General features: G+C 38.7%; 2 protein-coding genes across 5 annotated transcripts in view; one reads left to right on the top strand and one right to left on the bottom strand.

Annotated features, from left to right (window-relative positions):
• The window catches only part of LOC307129327 (SWI/SNF-related matrix-associated actin-dependent regulator of chromatin subfamily A-like protein 1), a 33,554-nt gene extending 30,848 nt beyond the window's left edge, over positions 1 to 2,706 (top strand). For 3 of the 4 annotated variants that reach the window (XR_013816882.1, XM_079821652.1, XM_079821653.1), the window contains exons 16-18: positions 168 to 264; positions 474 to 556; positions 2,295 to 2,706. Coding sequence is in view for 2 of the 4 variants with exons in the window: in XM_079821652.1 (XP_079677778.1) it covers positions 168 to 264; positions 474 to 556; positions 2,295 to 2,298 (184 nt within the window). In the remaining 2 variants the exon portion in view is untranslated. The remainder of the gene's footprint in view (positions 1 to 167; positions 265 to 473; positions 557 to 2,294) is intronic. The other variant, XR_013816883.1, reaches the window with a different exon arrangement.
• Positions 717 to 18,242, bottom strand: part of LOC307128784 (thioredoxin domain-containing protein 6) — a gene marked incomplete at its 5' end in the record, with an annotated part of 43,617 nt that continues 26,091 nt past the window's right edge. The window contains 11 exons of the mRNA XM_079820726.1: positions 717 to 844; positions 2,277 to 2,327; positions 2,846 to 2,947; positions 5,462 to 5,563; positions 5,987 to 6,082; positions 7,711 to 7,967; positions 8,081 to 8,225; positions 10,703 to 10,848; positions 11,610 to 11,717; positions 13,331 to 13,475; positions 16,881 to 17,089. Of these exons, the coding sequence (XP_079676852.1) occupies positions 2,308 to 2,327; positions 2,846 to 2,947; positions 5,462 to 5,563; positions 5,987 to 6,082; positions 7,711 to 7,967; positions 8,081 to 8,225; positions 10,703 to 10,848; positions 11,610 to 11,717; positions 13,331 to 13,475; positions 16,881 to 17,089 (1,330 nt within the window). The 3' untranslated portion in view covers positions 717 to 844; positions 2,277 to 2,307. The remainder of the gene's footprint in view (positions 845 to 2,276; positions 2,328 to 2,845; positions 2,948 to 5,461; positions 5,564 to 5,986; positions 6,083 to 7,710; positions 7,968 to 8,080; positions 8,226 to 10,702; positions 10,849 to 11,609; positions 11,718 to 13,330; positions 13,476 to 16,880; positions 17,090 to 18,242) is intronic.

Raw genomic sequence — 18,242 nt, 5'->3', positions numbered from 1 at the left:
TAAATAAAACAATCGATTCCAAGTACAACTATGCAATATGCTTACAAAATATTTAACAATTTATGAATAATATTTGAATAAAGTGTGATGAAAATTTTCCCCACTACTGTATATATTAGATGCTGTAACTGGACACGTATTCATTGCTGTTTGCTGGTGTTCCTCAGGCCCATGATACAGGAAAAAATGAAGGTTTTGGAGCAGGTCGGCTTGTCTGAATCCAACATTTCAGAGAACGCAGAATCTGCCAGCTTCCACAGCAAGGTTAGGATCCAAACTCAGCATTTGACCATCAATAAAAAAACATGTAGATTTCCATTGCACCATTTTTATTTAGAGTAGATTTCGCTTTTAGAATAATCAGAGTATCAAAATTTGTAAATATCTACATAAATATTGAATGAATAGATATTATTATTGCACAATCTATAATTGTTGAACAAAGTGTTGTCTGTTTATTTGCTGTTTGTCAGGACCCTCAGCAGCTGACCATCACTGAGATGTTTCAGAGGTCCTTTGACGAGGAGGAGATGCTTGCTTTAGTCGATCAACATCAGTAAGAAGCCAAATTATTACATACACTTAATATTTGGGTTGGTTGAAAGCCAATCATCAGGCTTGTTTTTGTCAAGTGCCTCACATGTGTATGTGACAAAATTAAATAAAGCCTAAATGTTGTCAGTTTTCAAACAGATCAGCCTTGCACCAAGTATTTAAACATACAAGAGCATTTAATTCACAAGAGGATGTAAATGATTTATAAGAGACGTGTGACTGAAGATGAAACCACAAATCACTGGCTGTTTGTTGAGCTGCTACACATCCAGATGCCTTCAGGCCCAAACTGGTGGAGAACAAAAGAAATCCATCATGTCTTACAAACAGGGTTATTATTGTTAACATAATCCAAGCAACATTTCTCATTTTTCATTTTGTTTAAGGGGGGGGTGTAACATGTCTCTTCTGTTAATCTTGAGTACCTACAGAGTAGCATTGCATCCTTCATATCACAAAAAAGTCTTCAGTTTTATTAGATTTATAGCAGACAGATAAGCTGTACCGATTCTCTCCGAAAAATGCACAACTCTGGGACGCGTGCTGTGCCTAGAGCTAAAGAGTCACTAGCACACACACACACACACACACAACACGTCATCCCATCATAGACTCTCTATTCGTTCTGGTTAAATCTTTAAATAAAATGTACACAAACGATGAACACCTTTTGGTTTTAATGAGAAAAAAAACGATACGATGGTGGATTTGAACCTCTGACACACTCGCCGGACAGACGCTCTAACACTGGGCCGCGAATCTATGTGAAGAATCCTGGGACTGACAATATTGTATTTTGCTATAGTTGGAGATGCAACGTTAAGGATGAAATTATTTTGACTTCTCATGACTTCCCCCACTTTTTAAAACAAAGTTACGCCACTGCATCACATTATGGATAACTTTTGATTCACTCATGTTGGTGTTGTTGTCATTATATGCACTTACACGCCGATTGCCAACAAAACACACACATTTGATGCAATTTCCCTCACCGCCTGCAACGATCAAATCCAACGAGCCTTGCTTATAAAACATTCATCACTGAAAATGCCGGGAACACACTTGAAACACAAACTGCATCCACTGTCCCCTTAACGCTGGGGTCATTGGGAAGCTGAACAATGTTATCTTTCCCTCACAATCAAAAACACACTTCTTTGGTGACATTGTTAAAAAATTGCGTCACCCGAATGATGGGCGAGCTCTCGCTCCTGCTCTGGTCGGTGTGTGTGTGTGTGCGCTTTTCCGGGAGAAGTGTACATGCAAGGATTTTCCGCCCTCTATTACAACATACAGGGCCATATTCGAAAAAAACGTTACGAAACTTGTGAGAAACCGGAAGGAGTATTTTTGGCACAGTCACACGTCCAGCTCATTGTTTGAAACTTTGTCCATATTTATCATGAGAATCAACTCTTTAAAAGTGTGAATAAGTCAGAAAGCATGAAATAGCATTAGACCCCTCCTTTAAGTAAAATAACAAATTCAAATGTAATAAAAAAACTATATAGACATTTTTTAAAAAGACAACAAAATTAACTAAAATTAAAATAGTCTAATTCAAAAATATTAACAAAAACTATAATAGTGTAACAATGATGAAAATAACATTGCTTGCATACTTTTAATGTATCTGTCAGATTTTTTTGCGAATCAGTTTAATTGTAGAAACACTGGTTGTTTTTGATGTAAAGTTAGTCACCTGACCTCATCTTTACCTCTCCTCTTTTTTACAGATGACTGCAGATTTCAAGCATTTGTCGGATCCTCTGAAATACAGACAACAAGCTTTTCACATTTACATCACAAGTAAAAGATGAAATAAAGTTTATTTGTAATTCCAGTATTAAGTTACTGACTGATTAATGTTTATCACGTTTCTGACATGAGTTCATCTGTCATGTTTGTCTAACAGATCACTGATTCTTGAGACATGGGACAAAACAGACTACAGAACTGAAATACATAAATAAATAAAAGTTCATGCATCAAGGAATTATTTCTGATTAATGTGTCCTTTACGCCTGGGTGCAACTTCCATTTCTTCCATTTTTTCAGTTTTTCCTTGCTGTTTTGTCAACGCCACCAGATAAAATGAAGAAAATCTGAGCAAGTTGACAATATTTTTACCTAAATGATGAACCTGTAAATGAGCATGATAGGACCCCTTTAATATCTGACAGTGCTGACAATTAATGCCAAAGTGGAAGTGTTGAGGTTTGTCTCATGTCTGAAGAATCCGTGTATAAACCTGTTCTTGTACATCACTAGTCACTCAAACTCAGACCTGTGTCCTGCTGGCTGGAGGCGGGCGTCTCTAGTGCGTCGGTCTCATCAGATGAAGCTGCGTGACTCTCTGTCGTCTCAGGCTTGATTTCTTCAGCACCTTCTGCATGTGGAGATAAAGGGTAATCTTGACTTTTGTGTTTACAGAGGGTTTCTGTAGGTCTTAAAGTCTTAATTTGTCCTTCCACAATTGAAAATGTCTAAAATTGGATCAGACAGTCTTAAATTCAATATCATGGTATTAAATTTGAGCCTCAGGATGCAGGAAACGTGGTCGGAATTGCACAATCCATTCATAAAAATGGAATTTACTGTATAATGCTGATTGTCACGAAAAGAATAAATTAAAAGTAGGTCAGTACACTTAAAGGGACAGTTCACCCTGAAATGAAAATAGTCATTTTTACTCACCCTAATGACTTTTGTTCGTCATATAAAGCGGTCGAGTCTCCGATCGATTCGTATGGATTAGTTTTACGATCTCTTTATGAACTTTTTGAAGCGTCAAAGTGGAAGTTGCTTAGACTGTCAATGGAGAGACCGAAATCTTTCCCATTTCATTAAAGGAACACGCCGACTTTTTGGGACGTTGGCTTATTCCCTGTATCCCCCAGAGTTAGATAAGTCCATACATACCATTCTCATCTCTGTGTGTGCCATAACTCTGTCTGACGCACCCACCGCTAGCCTAGCTTAGCACAAAGACTGGAGGTAAATGGCTCCAGCTAGCCTACTGCTCAATAAGTGACAAAATAACGCCAACATTTTCCTATTTACATGTTGTGATGTGTGTAGTTACATCGTGTGCTAAGACCAACGGAAAATGAAAAGTTGTGATTTTCTAGACCGAAATGGCTAGGAACTATACTCTCGTTCCTATATAATCAAGAGCTTTGAGCCGTAGCATGAGTGCATCGGCGCAATGATATTACACAGTGCCTGATAATAGGCTAACTTCCGTCAACATAACCAACATGACAACCTGCTTGCAAAGAGACCATGCTGGGAAAATTTTGGCATTATTTTGTCACTTATTGAGCAGTAGGCTAGCTCGAGCCGTTTACCTCCAGTCTTTGTGCTAAGCTAGGCTAGCTGGAGCCGTTTACCTCCAGTCTTTGTGCTAAGCTAGGCTAGCTGGAGCCGTTTACCTCCAGTCTTTGTGCTAAGCTAGGCTAGCTGGAGCCGTTTACCTCCAGTCTTTGTGCTAAGCTAGGCTAGCTGGAGCCATTTACCTCCAGTCTTTGTGCTAAGCTAGGCTAGCTGGAGCCGTTTACCTCCAGTCTTTGTTCTAAGCTAGGCTAGCTGGAGCCATTTACCTCCAGTCTTTGTTCTAAGCTAGGCTAGCGGTGGGTGCGTCAGACAGAGTTATGGCACAGAGATGATAATGGTGTGTATGGACTTATCTAACTCTGGGGGATACGGTGAATAAGATAAAGTCCCAAAAAGTTGGCGTGTTCCTTTAAAAGTCAGTAAAATTTAATTTAAAGCGGAGTCCAGAAAAATGTAATACAACTGATTTCATAGGGCCCTACATTTAATTGCGAAATTAAATTGCATGCACTGCAAAAAATGTATATGTTCCTCAGGATTTTTGTTTTCCTGTACAAATTCAAAACATCCTTAAATCAAGAGACATTTACTTGACATGTAACGTGAAGAAATTAAGTCTTGTTTTCTGAGAAATTGAACAAAATTAAGTTGGCTTATGCTCAAAACAAGAACAAATATCTGTAATTTGCTATGAAAATGACTTGCATTTGAATTAAGTTGATTGTTATAAACACATTGGCAGGTATGTGTTCTTGTTTTAATCATAAAATCACTTTCACAAGATCACAAGGTTTCCCAAAATGTCTTTATCTCAACTCATTGTGTGCTTCAACATTTACATTTAAGAGAACATTAACGTGTTATGGTCCCTTTGATTTATTCCTTAAATTTTCTTTAATTGGTCTTAAAAATGTCTTAAATTGACCTGCATGTGACACCTCACCTCAAGTTAATGGACTAAAGCAGGGATGCCGAACTCCTTAATATTTGCTTGAAGTGAATCATTTAACGGCACATTTGCATAAACTTATTCTTTACTTTCAAACATTTTAGCCCTTTTGTTTTTATTTTGGCTGGAAAAGACCTTCGCTTCCAGCAAATGTCATTGACTTACATTTCAAAATATAAGCTTGTGAATTAAACACTGAAAGATGAAGTGACCTTACTTAAAATCTAAGCATATGCTATAAATAAATACCAAGCGTTTTGTTATTCTCCTGACATCTGGAAATAGAACATGAAGGAAATTTTACAGCTCATTCAGTGAAACTGACGGATAAGGGTCATTTGTAGCAAAACCTTATGATTCGAGATGATTTGTTTCAGTCTTTTTGAGTAGAACTTCCCAAAATCTGGAAGTGCTTCCCATAATCTAAAACGAAATTGACTCGTTTGGCAAAAGGTGGATAGCCGATAGAACTTTGATCTTTGTGGCCCGGAGAGTTTGAGGCTCTGAGTCCTCACCGCCTCAGAGATATAAGCAGCATTTCCAGCAGGAATTGAGCTCTCCTGTGTCTCTCCGTGTATAAACCTGTTCTTGTACATCACTAGTCACTCAAACTCAGACCTGTGTCCTGCTGGCTGGAGGCGGGCGTCTCTAGTGCGTCGGTCTCATCAGATGAAGCTGCGTGACTCTCTGTCGTCTCAGGCTTGATTTCTTCAGCACCTTCTGCATGTGGAGATAAAGGGTAATCTTGACTTTTGTGTTTACATGTGACTTTTCACCTCAAGTTAATGGACTAAAGCAGGGATTCCCAAACATTTTTGTCAACCGAACCCCTTAGATATAAAATATTGACTTGAAGTAAATCATTTAACGGCACGTTTGCATGTTCATGTTTTTTTGGTGTCGGTTAATGGTCACATGATATGCAAGTAAACAGACAAAAATAAAATCATTCGCTTTTCAACTACTTGACAAGCACGTTGATGTTTGGGAAAAAGTTCACCCAAAATCAATCTTCTGTTATTATTTACTCACTTATTAATTCTCTATATGCAGTGTCAGATCATAGTGATGGGCAAAGTAAATTGGGTTGAGTAAATAATGTCAGTTTGTATATATTTAGACTTGTTTTCTTCAATTATGAACCTGTAGTGCTGGGCTCTCTCTGGTTCCTCGAGTCATCAAACGATGGAGATCTTGAAACTTGTAGATTCTTGAGCTCTGCAAAGCTCTCCTCGGTTTCTGTAGATAACAGGACATTCATTAAAGTCGCCATGAAATCAAAGTGGACCGTTCTCATTTTTTTCGTTATATTGTAGTATTTATTTTATATTATTTGTCAGTGCATATCTGATGAAGTGAGATCGGGCAACCTGTCACTCACATGAGATCCACCAATAGCAAACCACAACCATCCAATCAATTCCCCATAGAAAAAAATCAAGCCCCGCCCTACATTTGTTCTTGTTTGAGAAGCGTTTGATGTCGAATTTAAATGTTATTCTTAAATATTATGTGACCCTGGACCACAAAACCAGTCATAAGGGTTAATGTTTTGAAATTGAGATTTATACCATCTGAAAGCTGAATAATTAAAATAAATAAAAGCTTTCCATTGATGTATAGTTTGTTAGGACAATATTTGGCTGAGATGCAACTATTTGAAAATCTGGAATCTAAGAGTGCAAAAAAAAAATTATATTGAGAAAATCTCCTTTAAAGTTGTCCAAATTACTACTAATAATACATTTTTGATATATTTATGGTAGGAAATTTACAAAATATCTTCATGGAACACGATCTTTACTTAATATCCTAGGGCCAGTTGTTCAAAACATTTAATCTGGATCAAAATGATCTGGATTTGGAAAGCCCATATTTTCCTATCCAGGATCAGGTAATCCATTTTACTTTTGTGCCGGTTTTTCAAAGCAAAGTTGGATTGGATCCCCCTGATCCAGATACACACCTTTTCAGATGACCAAATCTGGATTACTAGTGCTCTACGGAGCCCCTAAAGGGACATGGTGATGGAAAAAATATGAGTTGGGGAAAAAAAAAAACTTTAAATGCTTTTGCGTTCTCTAAGAAAAGGTTCACGTAGCGTTCACCCGAGAAACCTTTTGACTGGTTCATCTCTTATAATTGATAAGAAGTCTTAAGTGATAAAAAAACACTTTAAATGTAACATAATATTTTTGTTTGATATTTACAGCTCTTTGGGTATTATTTTATATGGCTAAATCTTTTTTTACTTTGACTGTAGGCTACCGAAAGGCTTAATAGGTAGCCTAATCTCTACTTCTAATTTATTACTTTAACAATTAGCCTAACTAATCAAGAGCAAAATAAAATATGTTTTTGTGTATTATATGATACAAATATTGTATTTTTTGACCAGTTTTAAAGTTTTACTACATTTTCTTCCTGGAATCCACCTTGAAATCCTACCCCCTGTTGGGATCAGGATGATCCTGTTTTTTTTGGATCAAAGTTCCTCCAAATCCTACTGACAAGTTTTGAACAACACAAACCGAAGGTTTGATCCAGATTAAAACTAGGATTGGATTCCGTGATCTAATCTGATTTCAGATCCCTTCTTTCCCTTTTGAACAACCCATTTTCAAGATTTGATCCAATCCGATAACCAAAATCCGATCAGCTTTGAACAACTGGCCCCTAATGATTTTTGGCATAAAAGAAAAATTTATAATTTTGACCCATACAAGCTACCCGTGAGATGCACGACTTGCTTTGTGCTCCAGGGTCACTTATGCAAGGTGTTAGTAGAGTTTTATTCCCAGATGAACACAGTTGGTTTTTGTTTCTCAGTACAAACTTGTATCTCAACAGATGAACGTTTTGGTCACCTAACATAGGTGAAGCAGCGCCGTCGATGATCACGCTCTCGGATCCAATGTCTCCAAAGATGAACTGTATCTTCTGGTGTGCGTGCTCCGTGTTGGAGGATCCGTGGATGGCGTTCTCCAGCATGTCTTTAGCAAAGCGTGCTCTCAGAGAACCTGGGGCCGTTTGTCTCGCCTCGCTGGGGTCCTTCGGGCCCATGGCTGCCCTCCACTCATCCACCGCATTCTCCTTCGTCAGAACCATCATTGTACATGGGCCGCTATAGACAAATGAACCGCGTTTTATCTTACCAACACACATTTCACAATAACCTTACCTGCCAATCTCAATGAGCTGCATGGACAGTTAGGTCCGGTTTAATGCCAAACTCACCCACACATGTAATCCACCAGCTGACCGAAGAAGGGTTTGTCCCGGTGTTCTTTATAAAACTCTTCTGCCATCTCTCGGGACAGAACCGCGTCCTTCAGATGGGAAATGGTGAATCCTCTGGACTGAATCTCCTCCAGGATTTCCTCTGATATGAGCAGAAACAGACTGAATAAACAGTGAGTTGTGACATTTATCTTCGTTTCTCATTATTAATATTCTTACAATTTCATTTCACATACTGCTGTTCAAAAGTTTGGGGTTGGTAAGACTTCATTAAAGTAAGTGATGAATACATTTATTCAGCAGGGATGCATCAAATTGATTTCTATTTCAAATAAATGCTGTTCTTTTGAAATTTGATATTAATCACAGAATCCTGGGGGGGGGGGGGGGTGTATCCACAAAAACATTGATGATAATCAGAAATATTTCTATTAGAATGATTTGTGAAGGATCATGTGACACTGAAGACTGGAGTAATGATGATAAATTCAGCTTTGATCTCAGGAATAAATTACATTTTAATATATATTCAAATAGAAAACAGCTATTTTAGATTAACATACACCGATCAGGCATAACATTAATATTGTGTTGCTCCCCCTTTTGCTGCCAAAACAGCCCTGACCCGTCGAGGCATGGACTCCACTAGACCCCTGAAGGTGTGCTGTGGTATCTGAACACCAAGATGTTAGCAGCAGATCCTTTAAGTCCTGTAAGTTGCGAGGTCGGGCCTCCATGGATCGGACTTGTTTGTTCAGCACATCCCACAGATGCTCGATTGGATTGAGATCTGGGGAATTTAGTGGCCAAGTCAACACCTCAAACTCGTTGTTGTGCTCCTCAAACCATTCCTGAAGCATTTGTGCTTTGTGGCGGCGCATTATCTGCTGAAAGAGCCACAGCCACTAGGGAATACCGTCTCCATGAAAGGCTGGACATAGTCTCAACAATGCTTAGGTAGGTGAGACGTGTCAAAGTAACATCCACATGGATGGTGGACCCAAGGTTTCCCAGCAGAACATTGCCCAAAGCATCACTGACTCCCGCCACGCCTTCTTCCCATAGTGCACCTGGTGCCATGTGTTCCCCAGGTAAGCCACACACACACACCTGGCCATCCACGTGATGTAGAAGAACACGTGATCATCAGACCAGGCCACCTTCTTCCATTGCTCCGGGGTCCAGTTCTGATGCTCACATGCCATTGTTGGTGCTTTGGGCGGAGGTCAGGGGTCAGCATGGACTGGTCAGCGGCTGTGCCGCCCCATACAGAACAAACTGAGATGCTCTGTGTATTCTGACACCTTTCTATCAGAACCAGCATTAACTTCTTGAGCTGTTTGAGCTCCAGTAGCTTGTGTGTTTGATCGCTCCTCACGTGCATCACTGAGCCTCGGCCGCCCATGACCCTGTCTCCGGTTCTCCACTGGTCCTTCATGACCCTGTGGCCGGTTCTCCACTGGTCCTTCATGACCCTGTCTCCGGTTCTCCACTGGTCCTTCATGACCCTGTGGCCGGTTCTCCACTGGTCCTCCATGACCCTGTGGCCGGTTCTCCACTGGTCCTCCATGACCCTGTGGCCGGTTCTCCACTGGTCCTTCATGACCCTGTGGCCGGTTCTCCACTGGTCCTTCATGACCCTGTGGCCGGTTCTCCACTGGTCCTCCATGACCCTGTGGCCGGTTCTCCACTGGTCCTTCATGACCCTGTGGCCGGTTCTCCAGTGGTCCTTCATGACCCTGTCTCCGGTTCTCCAGTGGTCCTTCATGACCCTGTCTCCGGTTCTCCAGTGGTCCTTCATGACCCTGTCTCCGGTTCTCCACTGGTCCTTCATGACCCTGTGGCCGGTTCTCCAGTGGTCCTTCATGACCCTGTCTCCGGTTCTCCACTGGTCCTTCCTCTGAGCACTTTTGATAGAGTCTGACCACTGCAGACCGGGAACAGCCCACAAGAGCTGCAGTTTTGGAGATGCTCTGACCCAGTCGTCTAGCCGTCACAATCTGGCCCTTGTCAAACTCACTCAAATCCTTACACTTGCCCATTTTTCCTGCTTCTAACACATCAACTCTGAGGACAAAATGTTCACTTGCTGCCTAATATATCCCACCCACTAACAGGTGATGATGAGATAATCAGTGTTATTCACTTGACCTCATAATGTTATGCCTGATCGGTGTATTTATTGTGTTTGAAAAGCATTGAAATATTTCTAAATCATTCTGGTTTGATCAAAAGGTCTAGCCGCAGGTATTACATTTCAACAATTAATTCAATGTGACTGTTTGGTAGATTATTTATTCAGTGTTGACTGTTTTTGTAAACCTTTTTTAAATTATACTTTTTATGTAGTATATTTTGAAATCTCACCTTGGCATTGATCCAACTTTCAAAATCATATTTTCATACAAACCTGTGTCTTTCTGCCTAACCATTTATAGTTCCCTTATTTTGCATTCTGATGTGGTATTTCATTTACACAGAGCCAAAGACTACAACTTAAACACTGTTGTTCTGCCGTCTTGTCAGCGCCGCTGTGATACAGTTGCATTAAAAGCACAAGCTCAGAGCTAATACCCCTCTCGACTCTTTCCGCGGCGTTCAGAGCGGCTGAAATGATACCTTTGCGCTCGGTGTGGGGTTTAATGACAGCGAGTGTGTCCTCTGGTGGGAAGAAGAAGCCGATCTCCATCTCCGCCTCCTCTGAGCTGCTGCTGCCGTGCAGCTGGTTAAAACCAGACTTCCCAATACTGAACTGAGCTCGCAAACTAGAGCAGAACCACACAGAGAGAAACGGTCAGAATTAAGTACACACCGTCCATCGGAACACAGTGGGTCACAAAACAGGGTTCTGGGGCCTCAAGACAGCTTAAAATGTAACAAAATATACTTTAAAATAAACTAAAACAGCTTAAACTCAAGATGTAAGCTGGTGTAATTTTTCTTATTTTATTAATTCTCTCAACACCTGTCATTTTTATTTAAGAACCACAGTCTCAGAAAACCTGGATATATGAGGAATTTTAAAAGCGTGATTTCTAGACCTGGAAAAGTCATGGAAATGAGTAAAATCTTAAAAAGTTATGAATATTTCTATAACAAATATATATTTTTTTCTAGTTATTGTCAAGCTCTAAACTAATTTGTTGGGTAGAAATCACTGTGGAATTGATATTTGTGATTAAAACAAGTAATGTAAATTCATTAATAATGAAATATAAACTCTGAAAACTGCTTCTAATTATGTAATTTTATTATTTATTTAAGTGAATGTTGTTATTATACATTTAATTTAGAATATTTATATAAATATTTAATTAAATTAAATTACATTAGAAGTACCAGAAATATCTTGACAATCTTTGACAATGGGGGGCCTCGGGGTCAAAAAGGTTATGGACCGCTGCTCTAAACGCATATATATGATATATAACATGATATGATATACAATAACACATTAAGTTGAGCAGGAACATTCGGATGAGGGAAACATCCCGGAGAAATGAAACTATTACAGACATCTGTTTACCTGTTAGGTTCTTCACTTTTCGCCTGGATGAGGTCTTTGGGTCCCAGGATGTTCCTCCAGTGTTCCACGGCTCCATCCTTTACTAGAGCTAATGCTAACACCGGCCCACTGTGAACCACAGCAGAAGAGAAACTCTCCATTACACCAGGACCACTGTAAGTCTTCTTTACATCATTACATACTGTATGCAATTAAGCTTAAACTGAAGATATGACGCATGTTTTTTATTGTCCGACTCCTTACTCTTTAGACAGTAATTCCATTAGCATTCATAATTCAGAATCAGGATGAATAGTATATTCATACCTGCAAACTCCTCACCTTTCAGCAAATCTGTCAGAGACTGAATTAGCAGTTTCAGCACGTCTGCTGTTTTTGTTCAGACCAATTAAATATAACCTTCATAATATGTTATTAAGGCCACGTTCACACCAAAGACGATAACTATTGGCGTCCACACCAACGCATGATATATAGTTCTGTTTATTAGAGTTTTGTTGTCTGCCGCTTTAAATGCTCAAGCTCTTTAAAGCAGGATGGATTCTGATTGGTCCTGAAAGTGATTCCAGTGATATTGTTTCTCTGCTGTTATCGTTATAGTTGTGTGGTGTGGACTCTGCTATTCTTTTATATTAAGAACGATTTTTAAAACGATATATTATCGTTACCGTCCTTGGTCCTTTAGGCTGAAATGTGAGGTTTATCATTTAAAAAACTGTTTAAATTATAATCTTTATGGCCATTTTACAGTTCAGGATGTTACCATAGACATGTTTTGTTTCAAAACAAAGTTGCTTGGAAAGACATGTAGGTCTTTACGATATTTTATACAGTTTGCAGGTACTGTATGATATTTTATATCTAATTTATTGTTTTGACATCCAAAAAATTGCTCAAATTCCTAAAAAACTATACAACTCAATCTGAAGCTTTTCAAATCTATTTCATTTCCATGTATGATAGAACTTCTGATTCTAAATTCTGATTGGATGAGTCTGACTGAAGGGTTCTGATTTATTAATAATGCATGCAACAATTTGTTGAAAATTGGTGTCTTTTATCATATGTGACCCTGGACCACAAAACCAGTCATAACTCATAAGGGTAAATATATATATATATATATATATAAAATAAGCTTTCATTGATGTATGGTTTGTTAGGATAGGAAAATATTTGGCAGAGATACAACTTATTAGAGCAATCCAATAGCCACATAGAGGCTAGGTAGCGGGCTCGTGACTTGTTCGCACTCGGTCATCTTGACATTAAAGAAGGAAGAATATTTAATTTGCCTTTTGTTTATTTTATTTAAGCACATAAAAACATGAGTAGACCAGCACAAAAATGGTCAACAGAAAGTTTGAAAATCTTTAATCTGAGGGTGCAAAAAAGCTTAAATATTGAGAAAATCTCCTTTAAAGTCGTCCAAATGAAATCCTTAGCAATGCACATTACTACTAATAATAAATGTTTTATATATTTACGGTAGGAAATGTACTCAATATCTTTACTATATATCCTAATGATTTTTGGCATAAAAGAAAAATGGATCATTTTGACCCATACAATGTATTGTTGGCTATTACCACAAATATACCCGTGAGACGCAGGACTGGCTTTGTTCTCCAGGGTCACTTATCACTGTTTTAAGTAATAAACCGCCTGACTCGGCTGGGCCTCTCATGGCTTTTGTACTTTTCCACTGTGTGAGCGCTCACCTGGTCATGCTCTGGAGCAAACTGGGGAAGTATTCCTTCTCCAGATGAGAGCTGTAGAAGTGTCTGACCTGATCCTCAGACAGCATGACCTCTTTCTGCATGGCCACCCGGAAACCTGCGTCACGGATCCTGCCCAGAATCTCCTCTACAAACACATTTACACACGTTTAATGATCATTTACTTCCTGACCGTAAGTGCTCCAATTTAGACACATCTACTCATTCTTTACTGTTAATAAAATGTAGTCATAATAAAGCCATCAAAACGACAAAATAAAAAACAGAACGGTGTTGTTATTGTGAACTAAAACTATTAGAAATCTATTAGAAGTTGTATTTAATTAATATAAGCGGAAATATTAGATTAAAAAATTAAACGTAAACTGAATAAAAATAAGTTGAAGTACTAAAATGACTAAAACTGAATAAATAAAAGTTCAAAAGCACATAAAATGACTAAAACTTAAACTAAAATGTATGTGAAAATATAAAAATAAAGGCTAATTTAAAGGGGTTATATGTAAGACTTGTCATTTATTAAGTTTTTATAGCCCATTTATGAACAGCTTGTAAAGAAACTTTAAGAAACTACAATTTCCCTGACTTCCTAGTTTGTCTATGAAAGCCTGTAGACTGATTATTATATGAAGGACTCGGAACGTTTTTGCCGGGAAAATCAAAAGGTCATGCATAGGCTCACATAGCCAGATCTATACTCTATAGTCTCAAACATACTTTATATTCAAACTATCATAACAGTGAAATTTGAATGACCTCATCTGTCGACGTGACGCCGGTGAATTGCAGAGCTGGTGCAAACATATCCACATCTCTACAATCAGATGCTTTCTTAAAGGGATAGTTCACCCAAAAATGAAAATTAGCCCATGATTTACTCGCCCTCAAGTCATCCTAGGTGTATAGGACATTCTTCTTTCAGACGAACACAATCAGAGTTATATATGGATATTTTTCTTACACAAACCCATCGATTCACTTCAGAAGGCCTTTATTAACCCCCAGAGCAATATGGAGCACTTTTATAATGGATGGATGCACTTTTTTGGGCTTCAAAATCAAATCCACCGTTCACTGCCATTATAAAGCTTGGAAGAGCCAGGAGATTTTTTAATTCCGAATTGCATTCGTCTGAATGTCATACACACCTAGGATGGCTTGAGGGTGAGTAAATCATGGGCTAATTTTCATTTTTGGGTGAACTAACCCTTTAAAAAGCTAGACTTTCCTCGACTTCCTAGGTTTTAAATGAAAGCATGTAGACTGACTTTTATATGGAATTGGAGTGTTTTTGCTGGGAAAATCAAAATTCAAAAGGTCATGCAAAAGGGGTTCATTCAAAATAAATTCTCACATAGTCTGATCTATATACGTAGTCTTTAGTCTCAAATATACTTTATATAATCAAAGTATCATAACAGTGTAATTTGAATGACCTCATCTGTCGACATGATGCAGGTGAATCACAGAGCTGGTGCAAACATATCCACATCTCTACTATCAGATGCTTTCTGAACTGCTGTTTTTTCACTGCTGTCATTTTTGTTGTTTATTTTGCTATTGAGAGGAAAACACGTGAAACCCCTCCTGTTAGAACCGCCCGTTCCAAGCGGGACTTGAACCCGGGTCCGCCTGTATGAGAATCAGATGCTCTAACAAGGAGGGTAAAGGCTGCAACCCCTAGCGCCAGTCACTAGAGCGTCTCTTGAGATCAGAGGAGTGAGGTTTACTCGCACAGCGACTACTAGCTGGCCTCCATTACCAGTGTTGGAGGTAATGCATTACAAGTAACTTGAGTTACGTAATCAGATTACTTTTTCAAGTAACTAGTAACGGAACGCATTACTTTTCAAATTTACAACATAATATTTTCAAAAAAGTAACAAGTTACTTTTTTACATTTATTTGACTGACAGCTCTCCTGCCCTCATGTTGAGAGTAAGTGCAGAGGCGTGTGTGTAAACATGAGGGTTATTGTAGTTCTAGACTAAATGTGAGCATTTATTCATCTCACTTGCACAATAAAGATTCAGTACTCCTCAAAATTAATAAAATCAGTCAAATGCAAAAATCAGAGTACTATGCAAACCTCCAATAATTAAATGTTAAATAAAACAAATATTTGCATGCATTTAATCTACCTTTATTGACCAATGTCGTGATGCTGACCTTTGATGATTCAGTTAAGCCATGAGCAAAAATGACTAGATTTTTTGTTTTTATTGGTGAAACTTTTTTCTCCTGCGTCCTATTCTTCCATTATGGCAGCACAGCAGAGCTGCGCCCTCTACTGTTCATGTGTGAATTTGCATTTTTACCTCAGCCTGAGGCTTATTATTTCAATTTTGGTGTGTATGAAGAGGTCTTTGCATTTGCACAAAAATAGACCTTTTTTGTTATAAAAAAACAACAACAAAAAAACAAGCCCAGCCTAGTTGAGAAAAAGTAATGTAACTCATTACTATTCTTAAAAAGTAACTAAGTAACTCAATTAGTTACTTTTTAAGGGAATACCGCAATATTGTAATGCATTACTTTTCAAATTATTTTTCCCCAACACTGTCTGTTACACTCACCCCCCTAAACCTCACTCCCATCCGGGTCACGGCACCAATGTAAGCAAATAATGAAAAATACCTTCGCCATGAGTATATCATGGTTTTGAATCACGTTCAGTCTTGTGCGTCACGTGTGCAAAAAGTTGTTGTATGCAGTTCACTTAATGACCACCGGTGTTGCTAATAACAAGTGTTTCTGGATTTTAAATATAGCCCCTTTAAGATATTAATAAATACTATAATAGTATATAAATAATACTAAAATAACACTGAGATGCTATGGGAATGATGTAGTGAGCAATAAATGCCAGTCATATGTAGGTTGATATACCTGAAAAGTGTAACATTGTGGCTTTAAGTCAGGGGTTTTCAAACTGGGATCCGGGGACCCCCAGGGTCCTCCAGAAGGTTCTAAGGGGTCCCCAGAAAATTTCAGAGAATCCATCGATTCACTTCAGAAGGCCTTTATTAACCCCTGGGGCCTTTTATGATGGATGGATGCACTTTTTTGGTCTTCAAATTTTGGGCAGCTATTCACTGCCATTATAAAGCTTGGGAGATTTGTCGTATTTCTTGTATTCGTCTGAAAGAACAATGTCATATACACCTAAGATGACTTGAGAGTGAGTAAATTATGGGATAATTTTCATTTTTGGGTGAACTAACCCTTTAAATATAGCCAATTTAAGTTTGGCTGTTTTTTTTTTTGGCTACAGTTTTTAATGTTTTTTCATACATAAAAAAATATAAATTGATTTTAGGAAGGGGGTCCCTCATAAACGGTTCTTCATATTGGGTGGCATCATTAAGTTTGAAAACCCCTGGCTTTAAGTGAAACAAATGAAGTGTCTTCAAACTTTTAACTGGCAGTGTATGCTGGTACTTCAGTTTAAAATGCTCAGTGAAAGCAGGAGTATCTGTCTGTGCCCACGGGGCCGCAGTTCTGTGCGTGTGAACGTAATGTTGGCACATGCCTCTGTTTTCCCTGGCAGCGTCTGGGCGGATGAGCGCCAGCGTCCTCTCCACATGCTCCTGTTCCGGCCCGGCCCGCTCCGAGCTCGAGGCCGCCATCGCCATCCTGAAGTTCGGGAAGAAGAAAGCCAGCTCCCTGCTGGCCTGCTCGCTGTCAGTGCTGCCATGCAGGGCGTTCAAAAGGGTCTCAGTACCATACTGAGCCCGCAAGCTGAAGAACAGACAACGGCCAGAGAGAAGGAGGTGAGCAGGGATGGATAGAAGGATGGAGAAACAGAAAGAGAAGAGCAGATGGTCTCACTGCTGGTTCTCCGCCAGGGCAGAGGGGGGGAGGCAGAAGTCCACACAGGATGTGTTGTGCTATAACTGTTAGTGCTCAAATCTGTGAGCACAATATGGAACGTCAGCTCAACTCCCTCGTATCACTTTTAAATTATGTTTACTTACCAAATTAAATTATACACACGTCAGGGAATCGCTTATAGGCCACAGAGAGACCATGCCATTTGTAAATCAGTTGTATAATAGTACTTTACTAATAAAATATATAAAAACCAACCAATTATTTTTAAAGGAAAACATGAAATAATATATTACATTTATTCTGTAGTTTTATCCCAATTACCATTGCACACCTGCAGGTAATAGACCAATTTTTAGCTGGTTCAACTGTGCATGCCAATTGTAAAAGACGATCAGAGAAAAGTTATAACGTATGAAACATTGGTTTAAATTGTGCTTTAGGCTATACCAACAGTTGAATGATTTCAGCAAATAAGCAGTTACATTTGATTAAATGTTTCATTAAATGGCTGACACTGAATGAAAATTTTAAAGTTTAAGATTAATATATATATATATATATATATATATATATATATATATATATATATATATATATATATATATATATATATATATATATATATATATATATATATATATATATATATATATATATATACACTCACCTAAAGGATTATTAGGAACACATACTAATACTGTGTTTGACCCCCTTTCGCCTTCAGAAGTGCCTTAATTCTACGTGGCATCGATTCAACAAGGTGCTGAAAGCATTCTTTAGAAATGTTGGCCCATATTGATAGGAGAGCATCTTGCAGTTGATGGAGATTTGTGGGATGCACATCCAGGGCACGAAGCTCCCGTTCCACCACATCCCAAAGATGCTCTATTGGGTTGAGATCTGGTGACTGTGGGGGCCATTTTAGTTCAGTGAACTCATTGTCATGTTCAAGAAACCAATTTGAAATGATTTGAGCTTTGTGACGGTGCATTATCCTGCTGGAAGTAGCCATCAGAGGATGGGGACATGGTGCTCATAAAGGGATGGACATGGTCAGAAA

This window comes from Gobio gobio (assembly GCF_949357685.1).
Source record: "Gobio gobio genome assembly, chromosome: 7".
Classification (NCBI taxonomy): domain Eukaryota; kingdom Metazoa; phylum Chordata; class Actinopteri; order Cypriniformes; family Gobionidae; genus Gobio; species Gobio gobio.
The sequence above is the reverse complement of the archived record's forward strand: the minus strand, read 5'-3'. Positions and strand labels throughout refer to the sequence as shown.